This window comes from Giraffa tippelskirchi, chromosome 7 (genome assembly GCF_054371585.1).
Source record: "Giraffa tippelskirchi isolate mGirTip1 chromosome 7, T2T-mGirTip1v1.2.pri, whole genome shotgun sequence".
NCBI classification, from domain to species: Eukaryota; Metazoa; Chordata; class Mammalia; order Artiodactyla; family Giraffidae; genus Giraffa; species Giraffa tippelskirchi.
The window spans coordinates 66,129,324-66,154,822 of NC_137281.1; the positions used below are offsets into that span (position 1 = coordinate 66,129,324).

At 55.6% G+C, this 25,499-nt stretch overlaps 1 protein-coding gene and 1 long non-coding RNA gene across 2 annotated transcripts; one reads left to right on the plus strand and one right to left on the minus strand.

Moving 5' to 3' along the window:
- Positions 1–228: 228 nt before the first annotated feature.
- LOC145514102 (uncharacterized) lies at positions 229–2,004 on the minus strand. The gene is made up of 3 exons (XM_081511191.1): positions 1,844–2,004; positions 1,132–1,444; positions 229–881 (listed from the first exon to the last, which is right to left on the minus strand). The coding sequence occupies exons 1-3, from the start codon at positions 1,976–1,978 to the stop codon at positions 253–255; spliced, it is 1,077 nt and encodes a 358-aa protein (XP_081367317.1). The 5' UTR covers positions 1,979–2,004; the 3' UTR covers positions 229–252.
- Positions 2,005–6,375: 4,371 nt separating this feature from the next.
- On the plus strand, positions 6,376–23,192 carry LOC145514121 (uncharacterized). Its single transcript, XR_014059841.1, has 2 exons — positions 6,376–6,813; positions 22,093–23,192. It is a non-coding gene; the product is annotated as an uncharacterized LOC145514121 (long non-coding RNA).
- Positions 23,193–25,499: the final 2,307 nt, after the last annotated feature.

Below are 25,499 nucleotides of genomic sequence, written 5' to 3' on the forward strand. Positions count from 1 at the left end.
TTCAGTCATTTCACTGAGAGTCATTGATTGGGGACACCAAGAATATAGGAAGGAATGCAGAAAGAAAAGATGAAATTGTGTTCAGGATCGGGGGGAGGGATGAACAGGGCGTGCTTGCCTTGAATCCAGGCTTTGTTGGGGGGTGGGGCATAAAGATCGAACGGGTCTGAAACTACAAATTGGGATGGTAACACAGTATCACCAGAGTTACACAACAGTGTTCCCAAATTGCAACAATGATGAAAAAGTTTACTAATCCCAACTTAACCAAGAGAAATACAGGAAACCATACACAAAATAAAACATCACCAGAAAGGTGGAAACAAACCAAATGCAAAGCAGTTCAGGGGAAAGGAACTCCATGTCCCCTGGGGGCAGACCGAGTTGCCGGCGTCCACGGTGAGCAGACAGGGATGGAGGCTGCAGAGCCGACCGCTCCCCTGGACGTGGTGTTTCCGGCAAGGGCTCTGGGTCTCTGCCCAGAGCGGGGGCTCGTTCTTCCTGCAGGGGCGAGTGAGTCATCGTCGGCGTCTGGGTGTTGCGCGGGAGCCAGGGCAGGCTCTCCCTGCCGAGGCGGTGACTCTTCCTCTGCCTCGGGTTCTCCTGCCAAAGCCCGAGCAGGTACAGGTGCACGTGGAGGTGGAGGTTCTGGCTGAGGGGGTGGGACATCAGTGCCTGGGGCTGGGGGCCCTGCAGGCACGGAGATCCGATCTGCCCGGTGTGCTGGCCAGTACCCAGCTGGCCTGGTGTCTCTGTGAGGGCAAGTCTCGGATCTCCATCTGGCCTCGGTGGATCCCTGGGTCCTGCACCTGGAGCCACCACCTCTGTAGGGACAGGTCTGGGAAGTAGAGCCTGGTTCCAGTTGGAGGCCAGTGCTAGAGCTGGGGGAGAAGCAAAGTTTGCCCACAGGCCAGCCTTGGCATGTGCGTATCCCGGGACAGAAAGCTTCCAAGAGATTCCCAAAGAATACCCAGGGTCGGATGTCTTTTGGGACTGAAGTGTGCAAGATGGGGGTGGGGGTGTGAGGCCAGCGCTTGCTGCAGGCCCAGCAGCATCTTTCGGGGACTCGTCCGTGTGTAGCTCAGCACCCCCTCCCCACACACTCCCGTGCACCAGCCCCAGCGTCCTCACCTCTGTGCTCTGGCGTGCTGGGCTCCAGGTCCTCCTGCTGCCTCAGAGGCCGGGGTTCTCGGGACTCTGGGTCGGAGCCGGGTGTGCTGAGCTCCGTGGCCGCCTCAGACTGGGCCGCCGGGTGTATCCTGGGTGGTGTCTCGGCAGCAGGCCTTCCCCGCCTCCGCTTCGCCCCCGGTGGGGCTGATGCCTCCGTGGGCACGCTCACCTGGAGCCTGCACTGGGCCTCACGGGCGGGGGGGTGGTGCTCCGACCCCTCCCTCCGGGAGGTGGACGGGGTGTCCCCGTCCTCGGCCTCATCACGTGGGAAGCTCTGCAACGACAGTGACCGTCAGCCAGCCGTGCTGGGAGTTTTCCGAGCTGGGCCTGTCCAGTGGAGCCGCTGCTTCTGCCTGCTCGAACTTCTCTTCCCAGAAGGGTCAGAGACGTGTGTCTGCTCAGATCCCCACCCGGGAGGAAAGAGACCCACCTGAGGGTGTGAGGTCAGCCTGGGCGGCCGGCGCTGCCCGCACTCTCCCCATCCCACCCAGCCTGCTCTCCCCTGGGGTGTGGACACAACTTGTCCGCAGGCTTCTGACCCCACATCCGCCTGGGCTTCCTTGAGGGAGACACACCCCGAGAAACCCGCATCCACACACACAGGCAAAGGACCCGGTGTTTCCGGGTGGCATGGGAGAGGTGGCCTGGCCCCGCCTGGGGCTCCCCGTGTTACCTTTCTGTTTCTCCGGGCAAAGGGCCAGAGGCCTCTCGGGGGTGCCCTGAGCCAACGTCGACAGGGTGCCCACGCACACTGCCTGTGAGCTCTCCTGAGGCCCCGGCCTCTGGGCAGGGGCAAACAGCAGAACATCCTGGCAGCAAGTGATCTGGCTGGGGGCTCCTCTCCGCTCTGGAGGCCTGGATACCCGGGTTGCGGGTTCTGTTGGGTTCTGTTGCCGGCAGGTGACATCATTTCCTGGGGTTCGTGCTGAGGTCCCTTCCCCAAAACTTCGCAAGGGAATCTCTGGGTTTCTGACTGCTCGACCACCCCCCTTAGGCCATGTGCAGGCACAGTGACAGCCACACAGCCCAGCCCACAGCCCTGGGGAGGCCTGGGTGCAGCCAGGGCCTGAGCTCCGAGGACCCCGCTGCTCTCAGACCAGGCTCCTTCTTCTCGTAAGTGGTGTGGCCCTGGACAAGCATATGCCCCTCAGGGTTTCCCCGGTCTCTCCATCTGCAGAGTGGGGGTCATTCTCCCATCTGTTTCCTAGGTCTGTCGGCCTACGAGCAGCTCCATGCCTTTCCACCTGGGGCTGATATCACGTGGAGTTTGTGCGCTGAGACTTCAGAAAGAAAGACTCCATCCAGGGCTGACACAGCACAGAATGGGGCAGAACGAGGCCTGGATGCGCCGTGGTACCCAGGAAAAGGCACTCCCCCTCCTGACTGTTTGGAGACCCCGCATGCAAGTTGGAGGACCGAAAGGAAGACTCGAAGGTCTCCCTCTCTGATAGAAAAGAGTAGCCAACTTTCTGGTCCTCTGTTTCCATTGAGATTCTGTTCAAGTGTCCCAGCTCGGCTTCTGCGGGTGGCTGAGCTTCTAATGGCTCCCTGCGTTCTTGTCTTTTCCTCTCCAAACCTTCCGTCCGTTTCCCCCTTCTGGGGTGGATGGGCGCTGTCATTGCTTCTACCTTCGAGACAGATTGATGAAAAGTCTGGACCATCGACTCCTTTCCTCTCTTTGGTTCCGTGTCTCTCTCTGGCTGTGTCCCTCTCTTTTCCTTTCTCGATTCAGTCTGTGTCTTCCTCTTTCTCTCTCGTGTGTGGATGGATGGATGCTAGGAATGCACATGTATATGATTAGATGAGGGTTATGTTTTAGGGATAGGTTAGAGGGAGAGAAAGGCTTTAGGTCGGAGTTGGTCATGGGGGAAGGGTCAAGGGTGGTGGTGGTGTTTCTTGGAATCTGAGTGCTGTGCATTCTTCGTCTCTTTCCATATGAACCCCTTCTCAGATACACCACTTGCAAGGAGTCTCTCATGTTCCGTTTCCTATCTTTTGCATTTGTGAATGCTTAGCTTCTCTGTTGTGAAGAGGTTCCATTGGATGGAAACCCATTGGTGTACTTGGTTTCCCTCTTTCCCTTACTTGAAGAGACCCATTTCTACCTCCGCCCAGCAAATGGCAAGGAGACTCTGATGTTAAGGAGCCTTTGACCTACGCTTCTTTCTAGCTATCTCATGACATCAGTCTTTAGGGTGAGGTTTTTCCCCGATATTGAGGTGGTGTGAGATCAAAACCAATAGCGTTCTTCAGATGTAGCTGTCTGGTTTTCCCATGGACATTGATTGAAGAGGCTTTCTTGTTCCCATTTGGATATTCTCCCCTTCTGTGTCAGAGATGAGTTGACCTTGGATGCCGGGGTTTGTTTCTGGACCCTCAACTTTATTCCATCGATCTGGATCTGTGTGTGTTGTTGTATTCCCAATAGCATACTGTCCTGCTGCTGCCGCTGCGGCTAAGTCACTTCAGTCGTGTCTGACTCTGCGCGACCCCATGGCCTGCAGCCTACCAGGCTCCTCCGTCCAGGGCATTTTCCAGGCAAGAGTACTGGAGTGGGTCGCCATCGCCTTCTCCGATACTCTCCTGAGGATCCTAGTTTGGTCGTCTAATTTCCTTTCACACAACCTTGGACGTCCGTATCGGGGCTTTTTCGTCGGATTGTATTGACAATTTAGGCTCTTTTCTGTTTCCGTAACCCCTTTTGCAATTCTTTGTTCGGTGCGAACATGCATTGGCATTTTGGGAGGAATAGCATCGAAGCTGTGGATTGCCTTGTGGGGCTGTGACATCATTTTCCCAATAGGAATTCTTTCAAGCCCTGAGCACAGCTTCTCTTTCCAGTGATTGGTGTGGGCTTGATCTTCTTTCTTCCATCTCTCGCCGTTTTGTGAGAACAGGTCCTTCCTTCCCTTCTGGGTTAGATGGACTCGTGGGTATCACTTCAGTGAATGGCATTGTCAGTGGGGGTGATAATTCCCTTCTCATTGGAAGACTTTGCTGTGAGTATTATAAGTGCAAGTGATTTCTCTTCCCCTTCCTCCCTGTCCATCTCTCAGAGCCACCGGGAAACAGAGGCCTCATCCAGGGTCACACAGGCCTGAGGGAGTGCAACCAGACTGTTGTTTCTTCAGGCCCTCAGTGCTGGACATCATCCGGGATACTCTGTGTGTGTCTTCCTCAGTCTGGCGTCCCTTCAGACCTTTCCCTAGTTTTCACAGGCTTGTTGTGTTGGTGTTCTTTGTCTGTTTGGAGACACGTCCTTGAGAAGCTTTGTGTTTCCACTCATTCGTCTCGCGATGTATGACCTGTCTTTTGCTTTTGTAATGAGGTCTTTCCCATGGTAGATATCTTTGATTTTGCAAAGTCCACTGTATTCTCTGGGTTGTTTTGTGGACTGCCTTTTAGTTTTGTGTGTGAAGACTCAAAGCACGTGTCCGGTTTCTGCTCATTGTTCTTCTAGATTTGTGACAAGTTTTCATGGAAACTTTGTCTAGGGATAACTGGAAGTGAACTCGGTGTAAGGTGTCAAGTCTCCATCTCCATTCATGTCATGCCCTGCAGTTTCCAATTCCCTGTTCCTGAGTGGTTTTGGAGACCTTGTGGGAAGTTTGGTTGCATCGGAGTTTGCATTTCCACCTTGAGTAGATTCACACTGTTCTGCCCTCAGGGACACTGTCAAGGGGGAGTGAGGAGCAGCCTGCACTTGCAGCAGTGACCACACGGTGGGGCGAGTGCTGCTGTCCCCTCTGGGAGCCCCAGGCCACAGGCATCCCAGTGAGGAGCCAGCTCTGTGCTCAGCTGAAAGGAGTTATTCTCTCAGGAGCCTCTGAGCCCTTGCCTTTGGATCACCCAGGGTGGGCATTTACTGTGACAGAAAAAAATTGCCCTGAATTCCATGGACGGAAGAGCCTGGCTGTGTAGAGTTCGTGAGTTGCCGTGAATCAGACACAACTGAGGACACAAAAACTCAATAGACTAAAACACTTTTTGGGGTTGGGGGGAGTGAAAGGGGGTGATGTGGGGTTTTTTGTCTTATATAATAGCCAAGGGAAATCTAGTTTAAACCTAAATTCACATAGATGGGAAAGGTATAGCTCTCCGTCACCCTATTAAAAAAAAAAAAAAAACGACTTAACTTTTCTGAAAGTTTATTTAGTAGCTTCCTTGAGCAGTTCATTGTGAAGCATTTTTTTTTTTTTCTGTGACATTGGCCTCATTAAAAAGTACGGTTTGCGTTTACTGGATAATTTTGTTCATTGGTTTGTTAGGGAATCTTGGTAATATTTGAGTTTCCTGGGGAGCATGGTCACATGACCTGGCCCTGGCCAATCGGTGCGTTCCACCTCCCTGGCCACTGTGATTGGCTCCGGACTGGGGCAGTGCCCAATCGGGGCCCAGGGCCGGGCCTCACGTTGGAAGCCAGGGGAAGACGAGCTCTCGTCCTGCTGGGGTAGGGGAAGGGGTGGGGCCGGGGGAGGTCAGGCTCCAGCAGTGGGAGGGGCTTGAGGTCCGCCTGCGGCAGTTGGTGACCTTCCTGCTCCCCTCAGGGCAGAGCCGCCGGCCTGAGAATGAGGGCGCTGCTGAGCCCAGGGGCTGGGATGGCCCGTTGCTGCTGTGGTCCCAGAGCTCCACCCGAGACCTGAGGGAGGCCGTCTGCCCGTGAGTCCTCTCCCGCTTGTCTGTCAGCTTGTTTGAAGCATGCTGGGTTTTCTGCCCAGCTGGCTAAGGGGAGTCCCTGGAAATGCAAGGGTGTGGGTTTTGGCAGACTTCAGGGAAGACATGCCAGATGAGCCTGGGAGACTCCAGCTTAATCTGGATTCAGGAGATATCTCTTCGGGCCAGCTAGTAATTGTAGGATAAGCCTAATGAGTCTTCACAGGATGAAGAGAGTAACGTGCCAAGGTAGCAATCGATGTCCTCCTTCGAGAGGATGAAGCTGGTGCTCAGAGAAGGGGGGAACTTGGCCACAGCAAGGAGGTGTGCACCCAGACAGAACCCCCAGATCCGGCCATTTGAGCTCAGGGAGGCCAGTGGTGTGGCTTGTCCCTGTGGCAGGGGCCGAGGCACGCAGCCCACCCTGATTCCTGCGGGGGCCTGACTTGGGAAGTGCCATCTGGTAGCTTTGAGACTCACCAAACCAAATTGCACTGGAGAGAGGAAGGACACCTTCCTTCATCCACCCCCCACCCCCGCCGGATTCCCACATACCCTGACCCCATTCTCTGGATTTCGGAGCCATTTCCAGAGTCCCGCTCATATGACCTCATTCGAAGTGCGCTGTGGACGAGCTGCCATCTGCAGCTGCTACCACAGCAGCCAAGGGCTTTAGCTCCCGAGTACCTCCCTTCCTTTGGAACTTGGGGGCCCTCTACTCCCCACTTGCACACCACAGACCTTTGCTGAGGATTGTGGGGACCCTCACTCAGTTTGCAGCACGTTGTAGCCATCCCTGTCCTCTCAATACCTCCCTTGCAACTCAGCTTGTGAGCTCCTTTGGAGCAGCGTGGCCCACCTGGCTGCAACGGAAGAGACACAGCTGACAGGGAAACAACAGCTTAGATCTGACAGCCGGAAAGCTCTGTCAAAAGGGACCTCCCTCATCACACCGTAGAGGCTGTAGGAGCCGCCAGGGTTTGGGAACCAGTGCTGGGGCCAAAATGACTCCACAGCTGTTTTCCTTCCTGGGGAGGGTTCTGGCTCCAGTGGGAATGGCTCAAGTCTCCTAAGGTTCTGAAAGCCCACTGTGTGCAGATTCACGGTACACAGAGAGGAGAAGGTGGAGTCCTGCCCTGGAGGTGGGCACAGCTCACGGATGAGCCAGGCAGGCAGGCAGGCAGGCAGGGCATGAGAACACCTGAGCTGCCTTCATGAGTGAATGGTGTGGGGGCAGAGGAAGAGAAGCCGGTCTGCTCCCTCATGTGGTGCCCAGGGCAGGTTGTCCCCAGAGGAAACCCTTACGACGGTGAGGACTATCACTGCTGTTTCCCAAGGGGTTCCGTCGGTGCGTGTCTTCCCCGGAGCGGTCAGGCCGTCTCTAAAGTACACTGGCCATGGGCATTGCCTCTCCTTGGAACTTCCCATGTGTTTCTCTTTTTTATGGAACAGTGATTTTTTAGAGGGGTTCTGGGCCACAAGGTTGTTGGGTCATTTTCTAGCCTTCTGTCGTGAAGAACGCTTTCCTGGGCGTTGGGGTGGTTTGTTGTTCCAGCTCCCTTTCTTGGCTTCTTTTGGGAGCTGGTGCAACAAGAGGAGCTCAGCCTCTGCCTTCTGGCTGAGATGTCACCCTTCAAACAGCAATGCCTGCCTGGAGATAATGATGGCATTTGCCAAAAGGGCTTCGTTTGGCACATGATATCTTGAAAGGACGTACACCGTCCTTTCAGCTATCAAAGGCTAGTTCAAATGACATACAAATGAGAACTCTCCAATGGAGTCTTACAGTAGGTGGAGAGTCCGAAAAAAACTCCTTCAGTCATTTCACTGAGAGTCATTGATTGGGGACACCAAGAATATAGGAAGGAATGCAGAAAGAAAAGATGAAATTGTGTTCAGGATCGGGGGGAGGGATGAACAGGGCGTGCTTGCCTTGAATCCAGGCTTTGTTGGGGGGTGGGGCATAAAGATCGAACGGGTCTGAAACTACAAATTGGGATGGTAACACAGTATCACCAGAGTTACACAACAGTGTTCCCAAATTGCAACAATGATGAAAAAGTTTACTAATCCCAACTTAACCAAGAGAAATACAGGAAACCATACACAAAATAAAACATCACCAGAAAGGTGGAAACAAACCAAATGCAAAGCAGTTCAGGGGAAAGGAACTCCATGTCCCCTGGGGGCAGACCGAGTTGCCGGCGTCCACGGTGAGCAGACAGGGATGGAGGCTGCAGAGCCGACCGCTCCCCTGGACGTGGTGTTTCCGGCAAGGGCTCTGGGTCTCTGCCCAGAGCGGGGGCTCGTTCTTCCTGCAGGGGCGAGTGAGTCATCGTCGGCGTCTGGGTGTTGCGCGGGAGCCAGGGCAGGCTCTCCCTGCCGAGGCGGTGACTCTTCCTCTGCCTCGGGTTCTCCTGCCAAAGCCCGAGCAGGTACAGGTGCACGTGGAGGTGGAGGTTCTGGCTGAGGGGGTGGGACATCAGTGCCTGGGGCTGGGGGCCCTGCAGGCACGGAGATCCGATCTGCCCGGTGTGCTGGCCAGTACCCAGCTGGCCTGGTGTCTCTGTGAGGGCAAGTCTCGGATCTCCATCTGGCCTCGGTGGATCCCTGGGTCCTGCACCTGGAGCCACCACCTCTGTAGGGACAGGTCTGGGAAGTAGAGCCTGGTTCCAGTTGGAGGCCAGTGCTAGAGCTGGGGGAGAAGCAAAGTTTGCCCACAGGCCAGCCTTGGCATGTGCGTATCCCGGGACAGAAAGCTTCCAAGAGATTCCCAAAGAATACCCAGGGTCGGATGTCTTTTGGGACTGAAGTGTGCAAGATGGGGGTGGGGGTGTGAGGCCAGCGCTTGCTGCAGGCCCAGCAGCATCTTTCGGGGACTCGTCCGTGTGTAGCTCAGCACCCCCTCCCCACACACTCCCGTGCACCAGCCCCAGCGTCCTCACCTCTGTGCTCTGGCGTGCTGGGCTCCAGGTCCTCCTGCTGCCTCAGAGGCCGGGGTTCTCGGGACTCTGGGTCGGAGCCGGGTGTGCTGAGCTCCGTGGCCGCCTCAGACTGGGCCGCCAGGTGTATCCTGGGTGGTGTCTCGGCAGCAGGCCTTCCCCGCCTCCGCTTCGCCCCCGGTGGGGCTGATGCCTCCGTGGGCACGCTCACCTGGAGCCTGCACTGGGCCTCACGGGCGGGGGGGTGGTGCTCCGACCCCTCCCTCCGGGAGGTGGACGGGGTGTCCCCGTCCTCGGCCTCATCACGTGGGAAGCTCTGCAACGACAGTGACCGTCAGCCAGCCGTGCTGGGAGTTTTCCGAGCTGGGCCTGTCCAGTGGAGCCGCTGCTTCTGCCTGCTCGAACTTCTCTTCCCAGAAGGGTCAGAGACGTGTGTCTGCTCAGATCCCCACCCGGGAGGAAAGAGACCCACCTGAGGGTGTGAGGTCAGCCTGGGCGGCCGGCGCTGCCCGCACTCTCCCCATCCCACCCAGCCTGCTCTCCCCTGGGGTGTGGACACAACTTGTCCGCAGGCTTCTGACCCCACATCCGCCTGGGCTTCCTTGAGGGAGACACACCCCGAGAAACCCGCATCCACACACACAGGCAAAGGACCCGGTGTTTCCGGGTGGCATGGGAGAGGTGGCCTGGCCCCGCCTGGGGCTCCCCGTGTTACCTTTCTGTTTCTCCGGGCAAAGGGCCAGAGGCCTCTCGGGGGTGCCCTGAGCCAACGTCGACAGGGTGCCCACGCACACTGCCTGTGAGCTCTCCTGAGGCCCCGGCCTCTGGGCAGGGGCAAACAGCAGAACATCCTGGCAGCAAGTGATCTGGCTGGGGGCTCCTCTCCGCTCTGGAGGCCTGGATACCCGGGTTGCGGGTTCTGTTGGGTTCTGTTGCCGGCAGGTGACATCATTTCCTGGGGTTCGTGCTGAGGTCCCTTCCCCAAAACTTCGCAAGGGAATCTCTGGGTTTCTGACTGCTCGACCACCCCCCTTAGGCCATGTGCAGGCACAGTGACAGCCACACAGCCCAGCCCACAGCCCTGGGGAGGCCTGGGTGCAGCCAGGGCCTGAGCTCCGAGGACCCCGCTGCTCTCAGACCAGGCTCCTTCTTCTCGTAAGTGGTGTGGCCCTGGACAAGCATATGCCCCTCAGGGTTTCCCCGGTCTCTCCATCTGCAGAGTGGGGGTCATTCTCCCATCTGTTTCCTAGGTCTGTCGGCCTACGAGCAGCTCCATGCCTTTCCACCTGGGGCTGATATCACGTGGAGTTTGTGCGCTGAGACTTCAGAAAGAAAGACTCCATCCAGGGCTGACACAGCACAGAATGGGGCAGAACGAGGCCTGGATGCGCCGTGGTACCCAGGAAAAGGCACTCCCCCTCCTGACTGTTTGGAGACCCCGCATGCAAGTTGGAGGACCGAAAGGAAGACTCGAAGGTCTCCCTCTCTGATAGAAAAGAGTAGCCAACTTTCTGGTCCTCTGTTTCCATTGAGATTCTGTTCAAGTGTCCCAGCTCGGCTTCTGCGGGTGGCTGAGCTTCTAATGGCTCCCTGCGTTCTTGTCTTTTCCTCTCCAAACCTTCCGTCCGTTTCCCCCTTCTGGGGTGGATGGGCGCTGTCATTGCTTCTACCTTCGAGACAGATTGATGAAAAGTCTGGACCATCGACTCCTTTCCTCTCTTTGGTTCCGTGTCTCTCTCTGGCTGTGTCCCTCTCTTTTCCTTTCTCGATTCAGTCTGTGTCTTCCTCTTTCTCTCTCGTGTGTGGATGGATGGATGCTAGGAATGCACATGTATATGATTAGATGAGGGTTATGTTTTAGGGATAGGTTAGAGGGAGAGAAAGGCTTTAGGTCGGAGTTGGTCATGGGGGAAGGGTCAAGGGTGGTGGTGGTGTTTCTTGGAATCTGAGTGCTGTGCATTCTTCGTCTCTTTCCATATGAACCCCTTCTCAGATACACCACTTGCAAGGAGTCTCTCATGTTCCGTTTCCTATCTTTTGCATTTGTGAATGCTTAGCTTCTCTGTTGTGAAGAGGTTCCATTGGATGGAAACCCATTGGTGTACTTGGTTTCCCTCTTTCCCTTACTTGAAGAGACCCATTTCTACCTCCGCCCAGCAAATGGCAAGGAGACTCTGATGTTAAGGAGCCTTTGACCTACGCTTCTTTCTAGCTATCTCATGACATCAGTCTTTAGGGTGAGGTTTTTCCCCGATATTGAGGTGGTGTGAGATCAAAACCAATAGCGTTCTTCAGATGTAGCTGTCTGGTTTTCCCATGGACATTGATTGAAGAGGCTTTCTTGTTCCCATTTGGATATTCTCCCCTTCTGTGTCAGAGATGAGTTGACCTTGGATGCCGGGGTTTGTTTCTGGACCCTCAACTTTATTCCATCGATCTGGATCTGTGTGTGTTGTTGTATTCCCAATAGCATACTGTCCTGCTGCTGCCGCTGCGGCTAAGTCACTTCAGTCGTGTCTGACTCTGCGCGACCCCATGGCCTGCAGCCTACCAGGCTCCTCCGTCCAGGGCATTTTCCAGGCAAGAGTACTGGAGTGGGTCGCCATCGCCTTCTCCGATACTCTCCTGAGGATCCTAGTTTGGTCGTCTAATTTCCTTTCACACAACCTTGGACGTCCGTATCGGGGCTTTTTCGTCGGATTGTATTGACAATTTAGGCTCTTTTCTGTTTCCGTAACCCCTTTTGCAATTCTTTGTTCGGTGCGAACATGCATTGGCATTTTGGGAGGAATAGCATCGAAGCTGTGGATTGCCTTGTGGGGCTGTGACATCATTTTCCCAATAGGAATTCTTTCAAGCCCTGAGCACAGCTTCTCTTTCCAGTGATTGGTGTGGGCTTGATCTTCTTTCTTCCATCTCTCGCCGTTTTGTGAGAACAGGTCCTTCCTTCCCTTCTGGGTTAGATGGACTCGTGGGTATCACTTCAGTGAATGGCATTGTCAGTGGGGGTGATAATTCCCTTCTCATTGGAAGACTTTGCGGTGAGTATTAGAAGTGCAAGTGATTTCTCTTCCCCTTCCTCCCTGTCCATCTCTCAGAGCCACCGGGAAACAGAGGCCTCATCCAGGGTCACACAGGCCTGAGGGAGTGCAACCAGACTGTTGTTTCTTCAGGCCCTCAGTGCTGGACATCATCCGGGATACTCTGTGTGTGTCTTCCTCAGTCTGGCGTCCCTTCAGACCTTTCCCTAGTTTTCACAGGCTTGTTGTGTTGGTGTTCTTTGTCTGTTTGGAGACACGTCCTTGAGAAGCTTTGTGTTTCCACTCATTCGTCTCGCGATGTATGACCTGTCTTTTGCTTTTGTAATGAGGTCTTTCCCACGGTAGATATCTTTGATTTTGCAAAGTCCACTGTATTCTCTGGGTTGTTTTGTGGACTGCCTTTTAGTTTTGTGTGTGAAGACTCAAAGCACGTGTCCGGTTTCTGCTCATTGTTCTTCTAGATTTGTGACAAGTTTTCATGGAAACTTTGTCTAGGGATAACTGGAAGTGAACTCGGTGTAAGGTGTCAAGTCTCCATCTCCATTCATGTCATGCCCTGCAGTTTCCAATTCCCTGTTCCTGAGTGGTTTTGGAGACCTTGTGGGAAGTTTGGTTGCATCGGAGTTTGCATTTCCACCTTGAGTAGATTCACACTGTTCTGCCCTCAGGGACACTGTCAAGGGGGAGTGAGGAGCAGCCTGCACTTGCAGCAGTGACCACACGGTGGGGCGAGTGCTGCTGTTCCCTCTGGGAGCCCCAGGCCACAGGCATCCCAGTGAGGAGCCAGCTCTGTGCTCAGCTGAAAGGAGTTAGTCTCTCAGGAGCCTCTGAGCCCTTGCCTTTGGATCACCCAGGGTGGGCATTTACTGTGACAGAAAAAAATTGCCCTGAATTCCATGGACGGAAGAGCCTGGCTGTGTAGAGTTCGTGAGTTGCCGTGAATCAGACACAACTGAGGACACAAAAACTCAATAGACTAAAACACTTTTTGGGGGTGGGGGGAGTGAAAGGGGGTGATGTGGGGTTTTTTGTCTTATATAATAGCCAAGGGAAATCTAGTTTAAACCTAAATTCACATAGATGGGAAAGGTATAGCTCTCCGTCACCCTATTAAAAAAAAAAAAAAAACGACTTAACTTTTCTGAAAGTTTATTTAGTAGCTTCCTTGAGCAGTTCATTGTGAAGCATTTTTTTTTTTTTTTCTGTGACATTGGCCTCATTAAAAAGTACGGTTTGCGTTTACTGGATAATTTTGTTCATTGGTTTGTTAGGGAATCTTGGTAATATTTGAGTTTCCTGGGGAGCATGGCCACATGACCTGGCCCTGGCCAATCGGTGCGTTCCACCTCCCTGGCCACTGTGATTGGCTCCGGACTGGGGCAGTGCCCAATCGGGGCCCAGGGCCGGGCCTCACGTTGGAAGCCAGGGGAAGACGAGCTCTCGTCCTGCTGGGGTAGGGGAAGGGGTAGGGCCGGGGGAGGTCAGGCTCCAGCAGTGGGAGGGGCTTGAGGTCCGCCTGTGGCAGTTGGTGACCTTCCTGCTCCCCTCAGGGCAGAGCCGCCGGCCTGAGAATGAGGGCGCTGCTGAGCCCAGGGGCTGGGATGGCCCGTTGCTGCTGTGGTCCCAGAGCTCCACCCGAGACCTGAGGGAGGCCGTCTGCCCGTGAGTCCTCTCCCGCTTGTCTGTCAGCTTGTTTGAAGCATGCTGGGTTTTCTGCCCAGCTGGCTAAGGGGAGTCCCTGGAAATGCAAGGGTGTGGGTTTTGGCAGACTTCAGGGAAGACATGCCAGATGAGCCTGGGAGACTCCAGCTTAATCTGGATTCAGGAGATATCTCTTCGGGCCAGCTAGTAATTGTAGGATAAGCCTAATGAGTCTTCACAGGATGAAGAGAGTAACGTGCCAAGGTAGCAATCGATGTCCTCCTTCGAGAGGATGAAGCTGGTGCTCAGAGAAGGGGGGAACTTGGCCACAGCAAGGAGGTGTGCACCCAGACAGAACCCCCAGATCCGGCCATTTGAGCTCAGGGAGGCCACTGGTGTGGCTTGTCCCTGTGGCAGGGGCCGAGGCACGCAGCCCACCCTGATTCCTGCGGGGGCCTGACTTGGGAAGTGCCATCTGGTAGCTTTGAGACTCACCAAACCAAATTGCACTGGAGAGAGGAAGGACACCTTCCTTCATCCACCCCCCACCCCCGCCGGATTCCCACATACCCTGACCCCATTCTCTGGATTTCGGAGCCATTTCCAGAGTCCCGCTCATATGACCTCATTCGAAGTGCGCTGTGGACGAGCTGCCATCTGCAGCTGCTACCACAGCAGCCAAGGGCTTTAGCTCCCGAGTACCTCCCTTCCTTTGGAACTTGGGGGCCCTCTACTCCCCACTTGCACACCACAGACCTTTGCTGAGGATTGTGGGGACCCTCACTCAGTTTGCAGCACGTTGTAGCCATCCCTGTCCTCTCAATACCTCCCTTGCAACTCAGCTTGTGAGCTCCTTTGGAGCAGCGTGGCCCACCTGGCTGCAACGGAAGAGACACAGCTGACAGGGAACCAACAGCTTAGATCTGACAGCCGGAAAGCTCTGTCAAAAGAGACCTCCCTCTTCACACCGTAGAGGCTGTAGGAGCCGCCAGGGTTTGGGAACCAGTGCTGGGGCCAAAATGACTCCACAGCTGTTTTCCTTCCTGGGGAGGGTTCTGGCTCCAGTGGGAATGGCTCAAGTCTCCTAAGGTTCTGAAAGCCCACTGTGTGCAGATTCACGGTACACAGAGAGGAGAAGGTGGAGTCCTGCCCTGGAGGTGGGCACAGCTCACGGATGAGCCAGGCAGGCAGGCAGGCAGGCAGGGCATGAGAACACCTGAGCTGCCTTCATGAGTGAATGGTGTGGGGGCAGAGGAAGAGAAGCCGGTCTGCTCCCTCATGTGGTGCCCAGGGCAGGTTGTCCCCAGAGGAAACCCTTACGACGGTGAGGACTATCACTGCTGTTTCCCAAGGGGTTCCGTCGGTGCGTGTCTTCCCCGGAGCGGTCAGGCCGTCTCTAAAGTACACTGGCCATGGGCATTGCCTCTCCTTGGAACTTCCCATGTGTTTCTCTTTTTTATGGAACAGTGATTTTTTAGAGGGGTTCTGGGCCACAAGGTTGTTGGGTCATTTTCTAGCCTTCTGTCGTGAAGAACGCTTTCCTGGGCGTTGGGGTGGTTTGTTGTTCCAGCTCCCTTTCTTGGCTTCTTTTGGGAGCTGGTGCAACAAGAGGAGCTCAGCCTCTGCCTTCTGGCTGAGATGTCACCCTTCAAACAGCAATGCCTGCCTGGAGATAATGATGGCATTTGCCAAAAGGGCTTCGTTTGGCACATGATATCTTGAAAGGACGTACACCGTCCTTTCAGCTATCAAAGGCTAGTTCAAATGACATACAAATGAGAACTCTCCAATGGAGTCTTACAGTAGGTGGAGAGTCCGAAAAAAACTCCTTCAGTCATTTCACTGAGAGTCATTGATTGGGGACACCAAGAATATAGGAAGGAATGCAGAAAGAAAAGATGAAATTGTGTTCAGGATCGGGGGGAGGGATGAACAGGGCGTGCTTGCCTTGAATCCAGGCTTTGTTGGGGGGTGGGGCATAAAGATCGAACGGGTCTGAAACTACAAATTGGGATGGTAACACAGTATCACCAGAGTTACACAACAGTGTTCCCAAATTGTAACAATGATGAAAAAGTTTACTAATCCCAACTTAACCAAGAGAAATACAGGAAACCATACACAAAATAAAACATCACCAGAAAGGTGGAAACAAACCAAATGCAAAGCAGTTCAGGGGAAAGGAACTCCATGTCCCCTGGGGGCAGACCGAGTTGCCGGCGTCCACGGTGAGCAGACAGGGATGGAGGCTGCAGAGCCGACCGCTCCCCTGGACGTGGTGTTTCCGGCAAGGGCTCTGGGTCTCTGCCCAGAGCGGGGGCTCGTTCTTCCTGCAGGGGCGAGTGAGTCATCGTCGGCGTCTGGGTGTTGCGCGGGAGCCAGGGCAGGCTCTCCCTGCCGAGGCGGTGACTCTTCCTCTGCCTCGGGTTCTCCTGCCAAAGCCCGAGCAGGTACAGGTGCACGTGGAGGTGGAGGTTCTGGCTGAGGGGGTGGGACATCAGTGCCTGGGGCTGGGGGCCCTGCAGGCACGGAGATCCGATCTGCCCGGTGTGCTGGCCAGTACCCAGCTGGCCTGGTGTCTCTGTGAGGGCAAGTCTCGGATCTCCATCTGGCCTCGGTGGATCCCTGGGTCCTGCACCTGGAGCCACCACCTCTGTAGGGACAGGTCTGGGAAGTAGAGCCTGGTTCCAGTTGGAGGCCAGTGCTAGAGCTGGGGGAGAAGCAAAGTTTGCCCACAGGCCAGCCTTGGCATGTGCGTATCCCGGGACAGAAAGCTTCCAAGAGATTCCCAAAGAATACCCAGGGTCGGATGTCTTTTGGGACTGAAGTGTGCAAGATGGGGGTGGGGGTGTGAGGCCAGCGCTTGCTGCAGGCCCAGCAGCATCTTTCGGGGACTCGTCCGTGTGTAGCTCAGCACCCCCTCCCCACACACTCCCGTGCACCAGCCCCAGCGTCCTCACCTCTGTGCTCTGGCGTGCTGGGCTCCAGGTCCTCCTGCTGCCTCAGAGGCCGGGGTTCTCGGGACTCTGGGTCGGAGCCGGGTGTGCTGAGCTCCGTGGCCGCCTCAGACTGGGCCGCCGGGTGTATCCTGGGTGGTGTCTCGGCAGCAGGCCTTCCCCGCCTCCGCTTCGCCCCCGGTGGGGCTGATGCCTCCGTGGGCACGCTCACCTGGAGCCTGCACTGGGCCTCACGGGCGGGGGGGTGGTGCTCCGACCCCTCCCTCCGGGAGGTGGACGGGGTGTCCCCGTCCTCGGCCTCATCACGTGGGAAGCTCTGCAACGACAGTGACCGTCAGCCAGCCGTGCTGGGAGTTTTCCGAGCTGGGCCTGTCCAGTGGAGCCGCTGCTTCTGCCTGCTCGAACTTCTCTTCCCAGAAGGGTCAGAGACGTGTGTCTGCTCAGATCCCCACCCGGGAGGAAAGAGACCCACCTGAGGGTGTGAGGTCAGCCTGGGCGGCCGGCGCTGCCCGCACTCTCCCCATCCCACCCAGCCTGCTCTCCCCTGGGGTGTGGACACAACTTGTCCGCAGGCTTCTGACCCCACATCCGCCTGGGCTTCCTTGAGGGAGACACACCCCGAGAAACCCGCATCCACACACACAGGCAAAGGACCCGGTGTTTCCGGGTGGCATGGGAGAGGTGGCCTGGCCCCGCCTGGGGCTCCCCGTGTTACCTTTCTGTTTCTCCGGGCAAAGGGCCAGAGGCCTCTCGGGGGTGCCCTGAGCCAACGTCGACAGGGTGCCCACGCACACTGCCTGTGAGCTCTCCTGAGGCCCCGGCCTCTGGGCAGGGGCAAACAGCAGAACATCCTGGCAGCAAGTGATCTGGCTGGGGGCTCCTCTCCGCTCTGGAGGCCTGGATACCCGGGTTGCGGGTTCTGTTGGGTTCTGTTGCCGGCAGGTGACATCATTTCCTGGGGTTCGTGCTGAGGTCCCTTCCCCAAAACTTCGCAAGGGAATCTCTGGGTTTCTGACTGCTCGACCACCCCCCTTAGGCCATGTGCAGGCACAGTGACAGCCACACAGCCCAGCCCACAGCCCTGGGGAGGCCTGGGTGCAGCCAGGGCCTGAGCTCCGAGGACCCCGCTGCTCTCAGACCAGGCTCCTTCTTCTCGTAAGTGGTGTGGCCCTGGACAAGCATATGCCCCTCAGGGTTTCCCCGGTCTCTCCATCTGCAGAGTGGGGGTCATTCTCCCATCTGTTTCCTAGGTCTGTCGGCCTACGAGCAGCTCCATGCCTTTCCACCTGGGGCTGATATCACGTGGAGTTTGTGCGCTGAGACTTCAGAAAGAAAGACTCCATCCAGGGCTGACACAGCACAGAATGGGGCAGAACGAGGCCTGGATGCGCCGTGGTACCCAGGAAAAGGCACTCCCCCTCCTGACTGTTTGGAGACCCCGCATGCAAGTTGGAGGACCGAAAGGAAGACTCGAAGGTCTCCCTCTCTGATAGAAAAGAGTAGCCAACTTTCTGGTCCTCTGTTTCCATTGAGATTCTGTTCAAGTGTCCCAGCTCGGCTTCTGCGGGTGGCTGAGCTTCTAATGGCTCCCTGCGTTCTTGTCTTTTCCTCTCCAAACCTTCCGTCCGTTTCCCCCTTCTGGGGTGGATGGGCGCTGTCATTGCTTCTACCTTCGAGACAGATTGATGAAAAGTCTGGACCATCGACTCCTTTCCTCTCTTTGGTTCCGTGTCTCTCTCTGGCTGTGTCCCTCTCTTTTCCTTTCTCGATTCAGTCTGTGTCTTCCTCTTTCTCTCTCGTGTGTGGATGGATGGATGCTAGGAATGCACATGTATATGATTAGATGAGGGTTATGTTTTAGGGATAGGTTAGAGGGAGAGAAAGGCTTTAGGTCGGAGTTGGTCATGGGGGAAGGGTCAAGGGTGGTGGTGGTGTTTCTTGGAATCTGAGTGCTGTGCATTCTTCGTCTCTTTCCATATGAACCCCTTCTCAGATACACCACTTGCAAGGAGTCTCTCATGTTCCGTTTCCTATCTTTTGCATTTGTGAATGCTTAGCTTCTCTGTTGTGAAGAGGTTCCATTGGATGGAAACCCATTGGTGTACTTGGTTTCCCTCTTTCCCTTACTTGAAGAGACCCATTTCTACCTCCGCCCAGCAAATGGCAAGGAGACTCTGATGTTAAGGAGCCTTTGACCTACGCTTCTTTCTAGCTATCTCATGACATCAGTCTTTAGGGTGAGGTTTTTCCCCGATATTGAGGTGGTGTGAGATCAAAACCAATAGCGTTCTTCAGATGTAGCTGTCTGGTTTTCCCATGGACATTGATTGAAGAGGCTTTCTTGTTCCCATTTGGATATTCTCCCCTTCTGTGTCAGAGATGAGTTGACCTTGGATGCCGGGGTTTGTTTCTGGACCCTCAACTTTATTCCATCGATCTGGATCTGTGTGTGTTGTTGTATTCCCAATAGCATACTGTCCTGCTGCTGCCGCTGCGGCTAAGTCACTTCAGTCGTGTCTGACTCTGCGCGACCCCATGGCCTGCAGCCTACCAGGCTCCTCCGTCCAGGGCATTTTCCAGGCAAGAGTACTGGAGTGGGTCGCCATCGCCTTCTCCGATACTCTCCTGAGGATCCTAGTTTGGTCGTCTAATTTCCTTTCACACAACCTTGGACGTCCGTATCGGGGCTTTTTCGTCGGATTGTATTGACAATTTAGGCTCTTTTCTGTTTCCGTAACCCCTTTTGCAATTCTTTGTTCGGTGCGAACATGCATTGGCATTTTGGGAGGAATAGCATCGAAGCTGTGGATTGCCTTGTGGGGCTGTGACATCATTTTCCCAATAGGAATTCTTTCAAGCCCTGAGCACAGCTTCTCTTTCCAGTGATTGGTGTGGGCTTGATCTTCTTTCTTCCATCTCTCGCCGTTTTGTGAGAACAGGTCCTTCCTTCCCTTCTGGGTTAGATGGACTCGTGGGTATCACTTCAGTGAATGGCATTGTCAGTGGGGGTGATAATTCCCTTCTCATTGGAAGACTTTGCGGTGAGTATTAGAAGTGCAAGTGATTTCTCTTCCCCTTCCTCCCTGTCCATCTCTCAGAGCCACCGGGAAACAGAGGCCTCATCCAGGGTCACACAGGCCTGAGGGAGTGCAACCAGACTGTTGTTTCTTCAGGCCCTCAGTGCTGGACATCATCCGGGATACTCTGTGTGTGTCTTCCTCAGTCTGGCGTCCCTTCAGACCTTTCCCTAGTTTTCACAGGCTTGTTGTGTTGGTGTTCTTTGTCTGTTTGGAGACACGTCCTTGAGAAGCTTTGTGTTTCCACTCATTCGTCTCGCGATGTATGACCTGTCTTTTGCTTTTGTAATGAGGTCTTTCCCACGGTAGATATCTTTGATTTTGCAAAGTCCACTGTATTCTCTGGGTTGTTTTGTGGACTGCCTTTTAGTTTTGTGTGTGAAGACTCAAAGCACGTGTCCGGTTTCTGCTCATTGTTCTTCTAGATTTGTGACAAGTTTTCATGGAAACTTTGTCTAGGGATAACTGGAAGTGAACTCGGTGTAAGGTGTCAAGTCTCCATCTCCATTCATGTCATGCCCTGCAGTTTCCAATTCCCTGTTCCTGAGTGGTTTTGGAGACCTTGTGGGAAGTTTGGTTGCATCGGAGTTTGCATTTCCACCTTGAGTAGATTCACACTGTTCTGCCCTCAGGGACACTGTCAAGGGGGAGTGAGGAGCAGCCTGCACTTGCAGCAGTGACCACACGGTGGGGCGAGTGCTGCTGTTCCCTCTGGGAGCCCCAGGCCACAGGCATCCCAGTGAGGAGCCAGCTCTGTGCTCAGCTGAAAGGAGTTAGTCTCTCAGGAGCCTCTGAGCCCTTGCCTTTGGATCACCCAGGGTGGGCATTTACTGTGACAGAAAAAAATTGCCCTGAATTCCATGGACGGAAGAGCCTGGCTGTGTAGAGTTCGTGAGTTGCCGTGAATCAGACACAACTGAGGACACAAAAACTCAATAGACTAAAACACTTTTTGGGGGTGGGGGGAGTGAAAGGGGGTGATGTGGGGTTTTTTGTCTTATATAATAGCCAAGGGAAATCTAGTTTAAACCTAAATTCACATAGATGGGAAAGGTATAGCTCTCCGTCACCCTATTAAAAAAAAAAAAAAAACGACTTAACTTTTCTGAAAGTTTATTTAGTAGCTTCCTTGAGCAGTTCATTGTGAAGCATTTTTTTTTTTTTTTCTGTGACATTGGCCTCATTAAAAAGTACGGTTTGCGTTTACTGGATAATTTTGTTCATTGGTTTGTTAGGGAATCTTGGTAATATTTGAGTTTCCTGGGGAGCATGGCCACATGACCTGGCCCTGGCCAATCGGTGCGTTCCACCTCCCTGGCCACTGTGATTGGCTCCGGACTGGGGCAGTGCCCAATCGGGGCCCAGGGCCGGGCCTCACGTTGGAAGCCAGGGGAAGACGAGCTCTCGTCCTGCTGGGGTAGGGGAAGGGGTAGGGCCGGGGGAGGTCAGGCTCCAGCAGTGGGAGGGGCTTGAGGTCCGCCTGTGGCAGTTGGTGACCTTCCTGCTCCCCTCAGGGCAGAGCCGCCGGCCTGAGAATGAGGGCGCTGCTGAGCCCAGGGGCTGGGATGGCCCGTTGCTGCTGTGGTCCCAGAGCTCCACCCGAGACCTGAGGGAGGCCGTCTGCCCGTGAGTCCTCTCCCGCTTGTCTGTCAGCTTGTTTGAAGCATGCTGGGTTTTCTGCCCAGCTGGCTAAGGGGAGTCCCTGGAAATGCAAGGGTGTGGGTTTTGGCAGACTTCAGGGAAGACATGCCAGATGAGCCTGGGAGACTCCAGCTTAATCTGGATTCAGGAGATATCTCTTCGGGCCAGCTAGTAATTGTAGGATAAGCCTAATGAGTCTTCACAGGATGAAGAGAGTAACGTGCCAAGGTAGCAATCGATGTCCTCCTTCGAGAGGATGAAGCTGGTGCTCAGAGAAGGGGGGAACTTGGCCACAGCAAGGAGGTGTGCACCCAGACAGAACCCCCAGATCCGGCCATTTGAGCTCAGGGAGGCCACTGGTGTGGCTTGTCCCTGTGGCAGGGGCCGAGGCACGCAGCCCACCCTGATTCCTGCGGGGGCCTGACTTGGGAAGTGCCATCTGGTAGCTTTGAGACTCACCAAACCAAATTGCACTGGAGAGAGGAAGGACACCTTCCTTCATCCACCCCCCACCCCCGCCGGATTCCCACATACCCTGACCCCATTCTCTGGATTTCGGAGCCATTTCCAGAGTCCCGCTCATATGACCTCATTCGAAGTGCGCTGTGGACGAGCTGCCATCTGCAGCTGCTACCACAGCAGCCAAGGGCTTTAGCTCCCGAGTACCTCCCTTCCTTTGGAACTTGGGGGCCCTCTACTCCCCACTTGCACACCACAGACCTTTGCTGAGGATTGTGGGGACCCTCACTCAGTTTGCAGCACGTTGTAGCCATCCCTGTCCTCTCAATACCTCCCTTGCAACTCAGCTTGTGAGCTCCTTTGGAGCAGCGTGGCCCACCTGGCTGCAACGGAAGAGACACAGCTGACAGGGAACCAACAGCTTAGATCTGACAGCCGGAAAGCTCTGTCAAAAGAGACCTCCCTCTTCACACCGTAGAGGCTGTAGGAGCCGCCAGGGTTTGGGAACCAGTGCTGGGGCCAAAATGACTCCACAGCTGTTTTCCTTCCTGGGGAGGGTTCTGGCTCCAGTGGGAATGGCTCAAGTCTCCTAAGGTTCTGAAAGCCCACTGTGTGCAGATTCACGGTACACAGAGAGGAGAAGGTGGAGTCCTGCCCTGGAGGTGGGCACAGCTCACGGATGAGCCAGGCAGGCAGGCAGGCAGGCAGGGCATGAGAACACCTGAGCTGCCTTCATGAGTGAATGGTGTGGGGGCAGAGGAAGAGAAGCCGGTCTGCTCCCTCATGTGGTGCCCAGGGCAGGTTGTCCCCAGAGGAAACCCTTACGACGGTGAGGACTATCACTGCTGTTTCCCAAGGGGTTCCGTCGGTGCGTGTCTTCCCCGGAGCGGTCAGGCCGTCTCTAAAGTACACTGGCCATGGGCATTGCCTCTCCTTGGAACTTCCCATGTGTTTCTCTTTTTTATGGAACAGTGATTTTTTAGAGGGGTTCTGGGCCACAAGGTTGTTGGGTCATTTTCTAGCCTTCTGTCGTGAAGAACGCTTTCCTGGGCGTTGGGGTGGTTTGTTGTTCCAGCTCCCTTTCTTGGCTTCTTTTGGGAGCTGGTGCAACAAGAGGAGCTCAGCCTCTGCCTTCTGGCTGAGATGTCACCCTTCAAACAGCAATGCCTGCCTGGAGATAATGATGGCATTTGCCAAAAGGGCTTCGTTTGGCACATGATATCTTGAAAGGACGTACACCGTCCTTTCAGCTATCAAAGGCTAGTTCAAATGACATACAAATGAGAACTCTCCAATGGAGTCTTACAGTAGGTGGAGAGTCCGAAAAAAACTCCTTCAGTCATTTCACCGAGAGTCATTGATTGGGGACACCAAGAATATAGGAAGGAATGCAGAAAGAAAAGATGAAATTGTGTTCAGGATCGGGGGGAGGGATGAACAGGGCGTGCTTGCCTTGAATCCAGGCTTTGTTGGGGGGTGGGGCATAAAGATCGAACGGGTCTGAAACTACAAATTGGGATGGTAACACAGTATCACCAGAGTTACACAACAGTGTTCCCAAATTGCAACAATGATGAAAAAGTTTACTAATCCCAACTTAACCAAGAGAAATACAGGAAACCATACACAAAATAAAACATCACCAGAAAGGTGGAAACAAACCAAATGCAAAGCAGTTCAGGGGAAAGGAACTCCATGTCCCCTGGGGGCAGACCGAGTTGCCGGCGTCCACGGTGAGCAGACAGGGATGGAGGCTGCAGAGCCGACCGCTCCCCTGGACGTGGTGTTTCCGGCAAGGGCTCTGGGTCTCTGCCCAGAGCGGGGGCTCGTTCTTCCTGCAGGGGCGAGTGAGTCATCGTCGGCGTCTGGGTGTTGCGCGGGAGCCAGGGCAGGCTCTCCCTGCCGAGGCGGTGACTCCTCCTCTGCCTCGGGTTCTCCTGCCAAAGCCCGAGCAGGTACAGGTGCACGTGGAGGTGGAGGTTCTGGCTGAGGGGGTGGGACATCAGTGCCTGGCGCTGGGGGCCCTGCAGGCACGGAGATCCGATCTGCCCGGTGTGCTGGCCAGTACCCAGCTGGCCTGGTGTCTCTGCAAGGGCAAGTCTCGGTTCTCCATCTGGCCTCGGTGGATCGCTGGGTCCTGCACCTGGAGCCACCACCTCTGTAGGGACAGGTCTGGGAAGTAGAGCCTGGTTCCAGTTGGAGGCCAGTGCTAGAGCTGGGGGAGAAGCAAAGTTTGCCCACAGGCCAGCCTTGGCATGTGCGTATCCCGGGACAGAAAGCTTCCAAGAGATTCCCAAAGAATACCCAGGGTCGGATGTCTTTTGGGACTGAAGTGTGCAAGATGGGGGTGGGGGTGTGAGGCCAGCGCTTGCTGCAGGCCCAGCAGCATCTTTCGGGGACTCGTCCGTGTGTAGCTCAGCACCCCCTCCCCACACACTCCCGTGCACCAGCCCCAGCGTCCTCACCTCTGTGCTCTGGCGTGCTGGGCTCCAGGTCCTCCTGCTGCCTCAGAGGCCGGGGTTCTCGGGACTCTGGGTCGGAGCCGGGTGTGCTGAGCTCCGTGGCAGCCTCAGACTGGCCCGCCGGGTGTATCCTGGGCGGTGTCTCGGCAGCAGGCCTTCCCCGCCTCCGCTTCGCCCCCGGTGGGGCTGATGCCTCCGTGGGCATGCTCACCTGGAGCCTGCACTGGGCCTCACGGGCGGGGGGGTGGTGCTCCGACCCCTCCCTCCGGGAGGTGGACGGGGTGTCCCCGTCCTCGGCCTCATCACGTGGGAAGCTCTGCAACGACAGTGACCGTCAGCCAGCCGTGCTGGGAGTTTTCCGAGCTGGGCCTGGCCAGTGGAGCCGCTGCTTCTGCCTGCTCGAACTTCTCTTCCCAGAAGGGTCAGAGACGTGTGTCTGCTCAGATCCCCACCCGGGAGGAAAGAGACCCACCTGAGGGTGTGAGGTCAGCCTGGGCGGCCGGCGCTGCCCGCACTCTCCCCATCCCACCCAGCCTGCTCTCCCCTGGGGTGTGGACACAACTTGTCCGCAGGCTTCTGACCCCACATCCGCCTGGGCTTCCTTGAGGGAGACACACCCCGAGAAACCCGCATCCACACACACAGGCAAAGGACCCGGTGTTTCCGGGTGGCATGTGAGAGGTGGCCTGGCCCCGCCTGGGGCTCCCCGTGTTACCTTTCTGTTTCTCCGGGCAAAGGGCCAGAGGCCTCTCAGGGGTGCCCTGAGCCAACGTCGACAGGGTGCCCACGCACACTGCCTGTGAGCTCTCCTGAGGCCCCGGCCTCTGGGCAGGGGCAAACAGCAGAACATCCTGGCAGCAAGTGATCTGGCTGGGGGCTCCTCTCCGCTCTGGAGGCCTGGATACCCGGGTTGCGGGTTCTGTTGGGTTCTGTTGCCGGCAGGTGACATCATTTCCTGGGGTTCGTGCTGAGGTCCCTTCCCCAAAACTTCGCAAGGGAATCTCTGGGTTTCTGACTGCTCGACCACCCCCCTTAGGCCATGTGCAGGCACAGTGACAGCCACACAGCCCAGCCCACAGCCCTGGGGAGGCCTGGGTGCAGCCAGGGCCTGAGCTCCGAGGACCCCGCTGCTCTCAGACCAGGCTCCTTCTTCTCATAAGTGGTGTGGCCCTGGACAAGCATATGCCCCTCAGGGTTTCCCCGGTCTCTCCATCTGCAGAGTGGGGGTCATTCTCCCATCTGTTTCCTAGGTCTGTCGACCTACGAGCAGCTCCATGCCTTTCCACCTGGGGCTGATATCACGTGGAGCTTGTGCGCTGAGACTTCAGAAAGAAAGACTCCATCCAGGGCTGACACAGCACAGAATGGGGCAGAACGAGGCCTGGATGCGCCGTGGTACCCAGGAAAAGGCACTCCCCCTCCTGACTGTTTGGAGACCCCGCATGCAAGTTGGAGG

What these genes read in the sequence shown, in the direction of transcription:
- LOC145514102 (XM_081511191.1), bottom strand. Translation starts at nt 1,978, where the DNA reads ATGTTCTGCTGTTTGCCCCTGCCCAGAGGCCGGGGCCTCAGGAGAGCT. An exon ending in TTGCCCGGAGAAACAGAAAG is followed by an intron (nt 1,445 to 1,843) that starts GTAACACGGGGA and finishes CTGTCGTTGCAG; the next exon opens with AGCTTCCCACGTGATGAGGC. An exon ending in CAGCACGCCAGAGCACAGAG is followed by an intron (nt 882 to 1,131) that starts GTGAGGACGCTG and finishes CTTCTCCCCCAG; the next exon opens with CTCTAGCACTGGCCTCCAAC.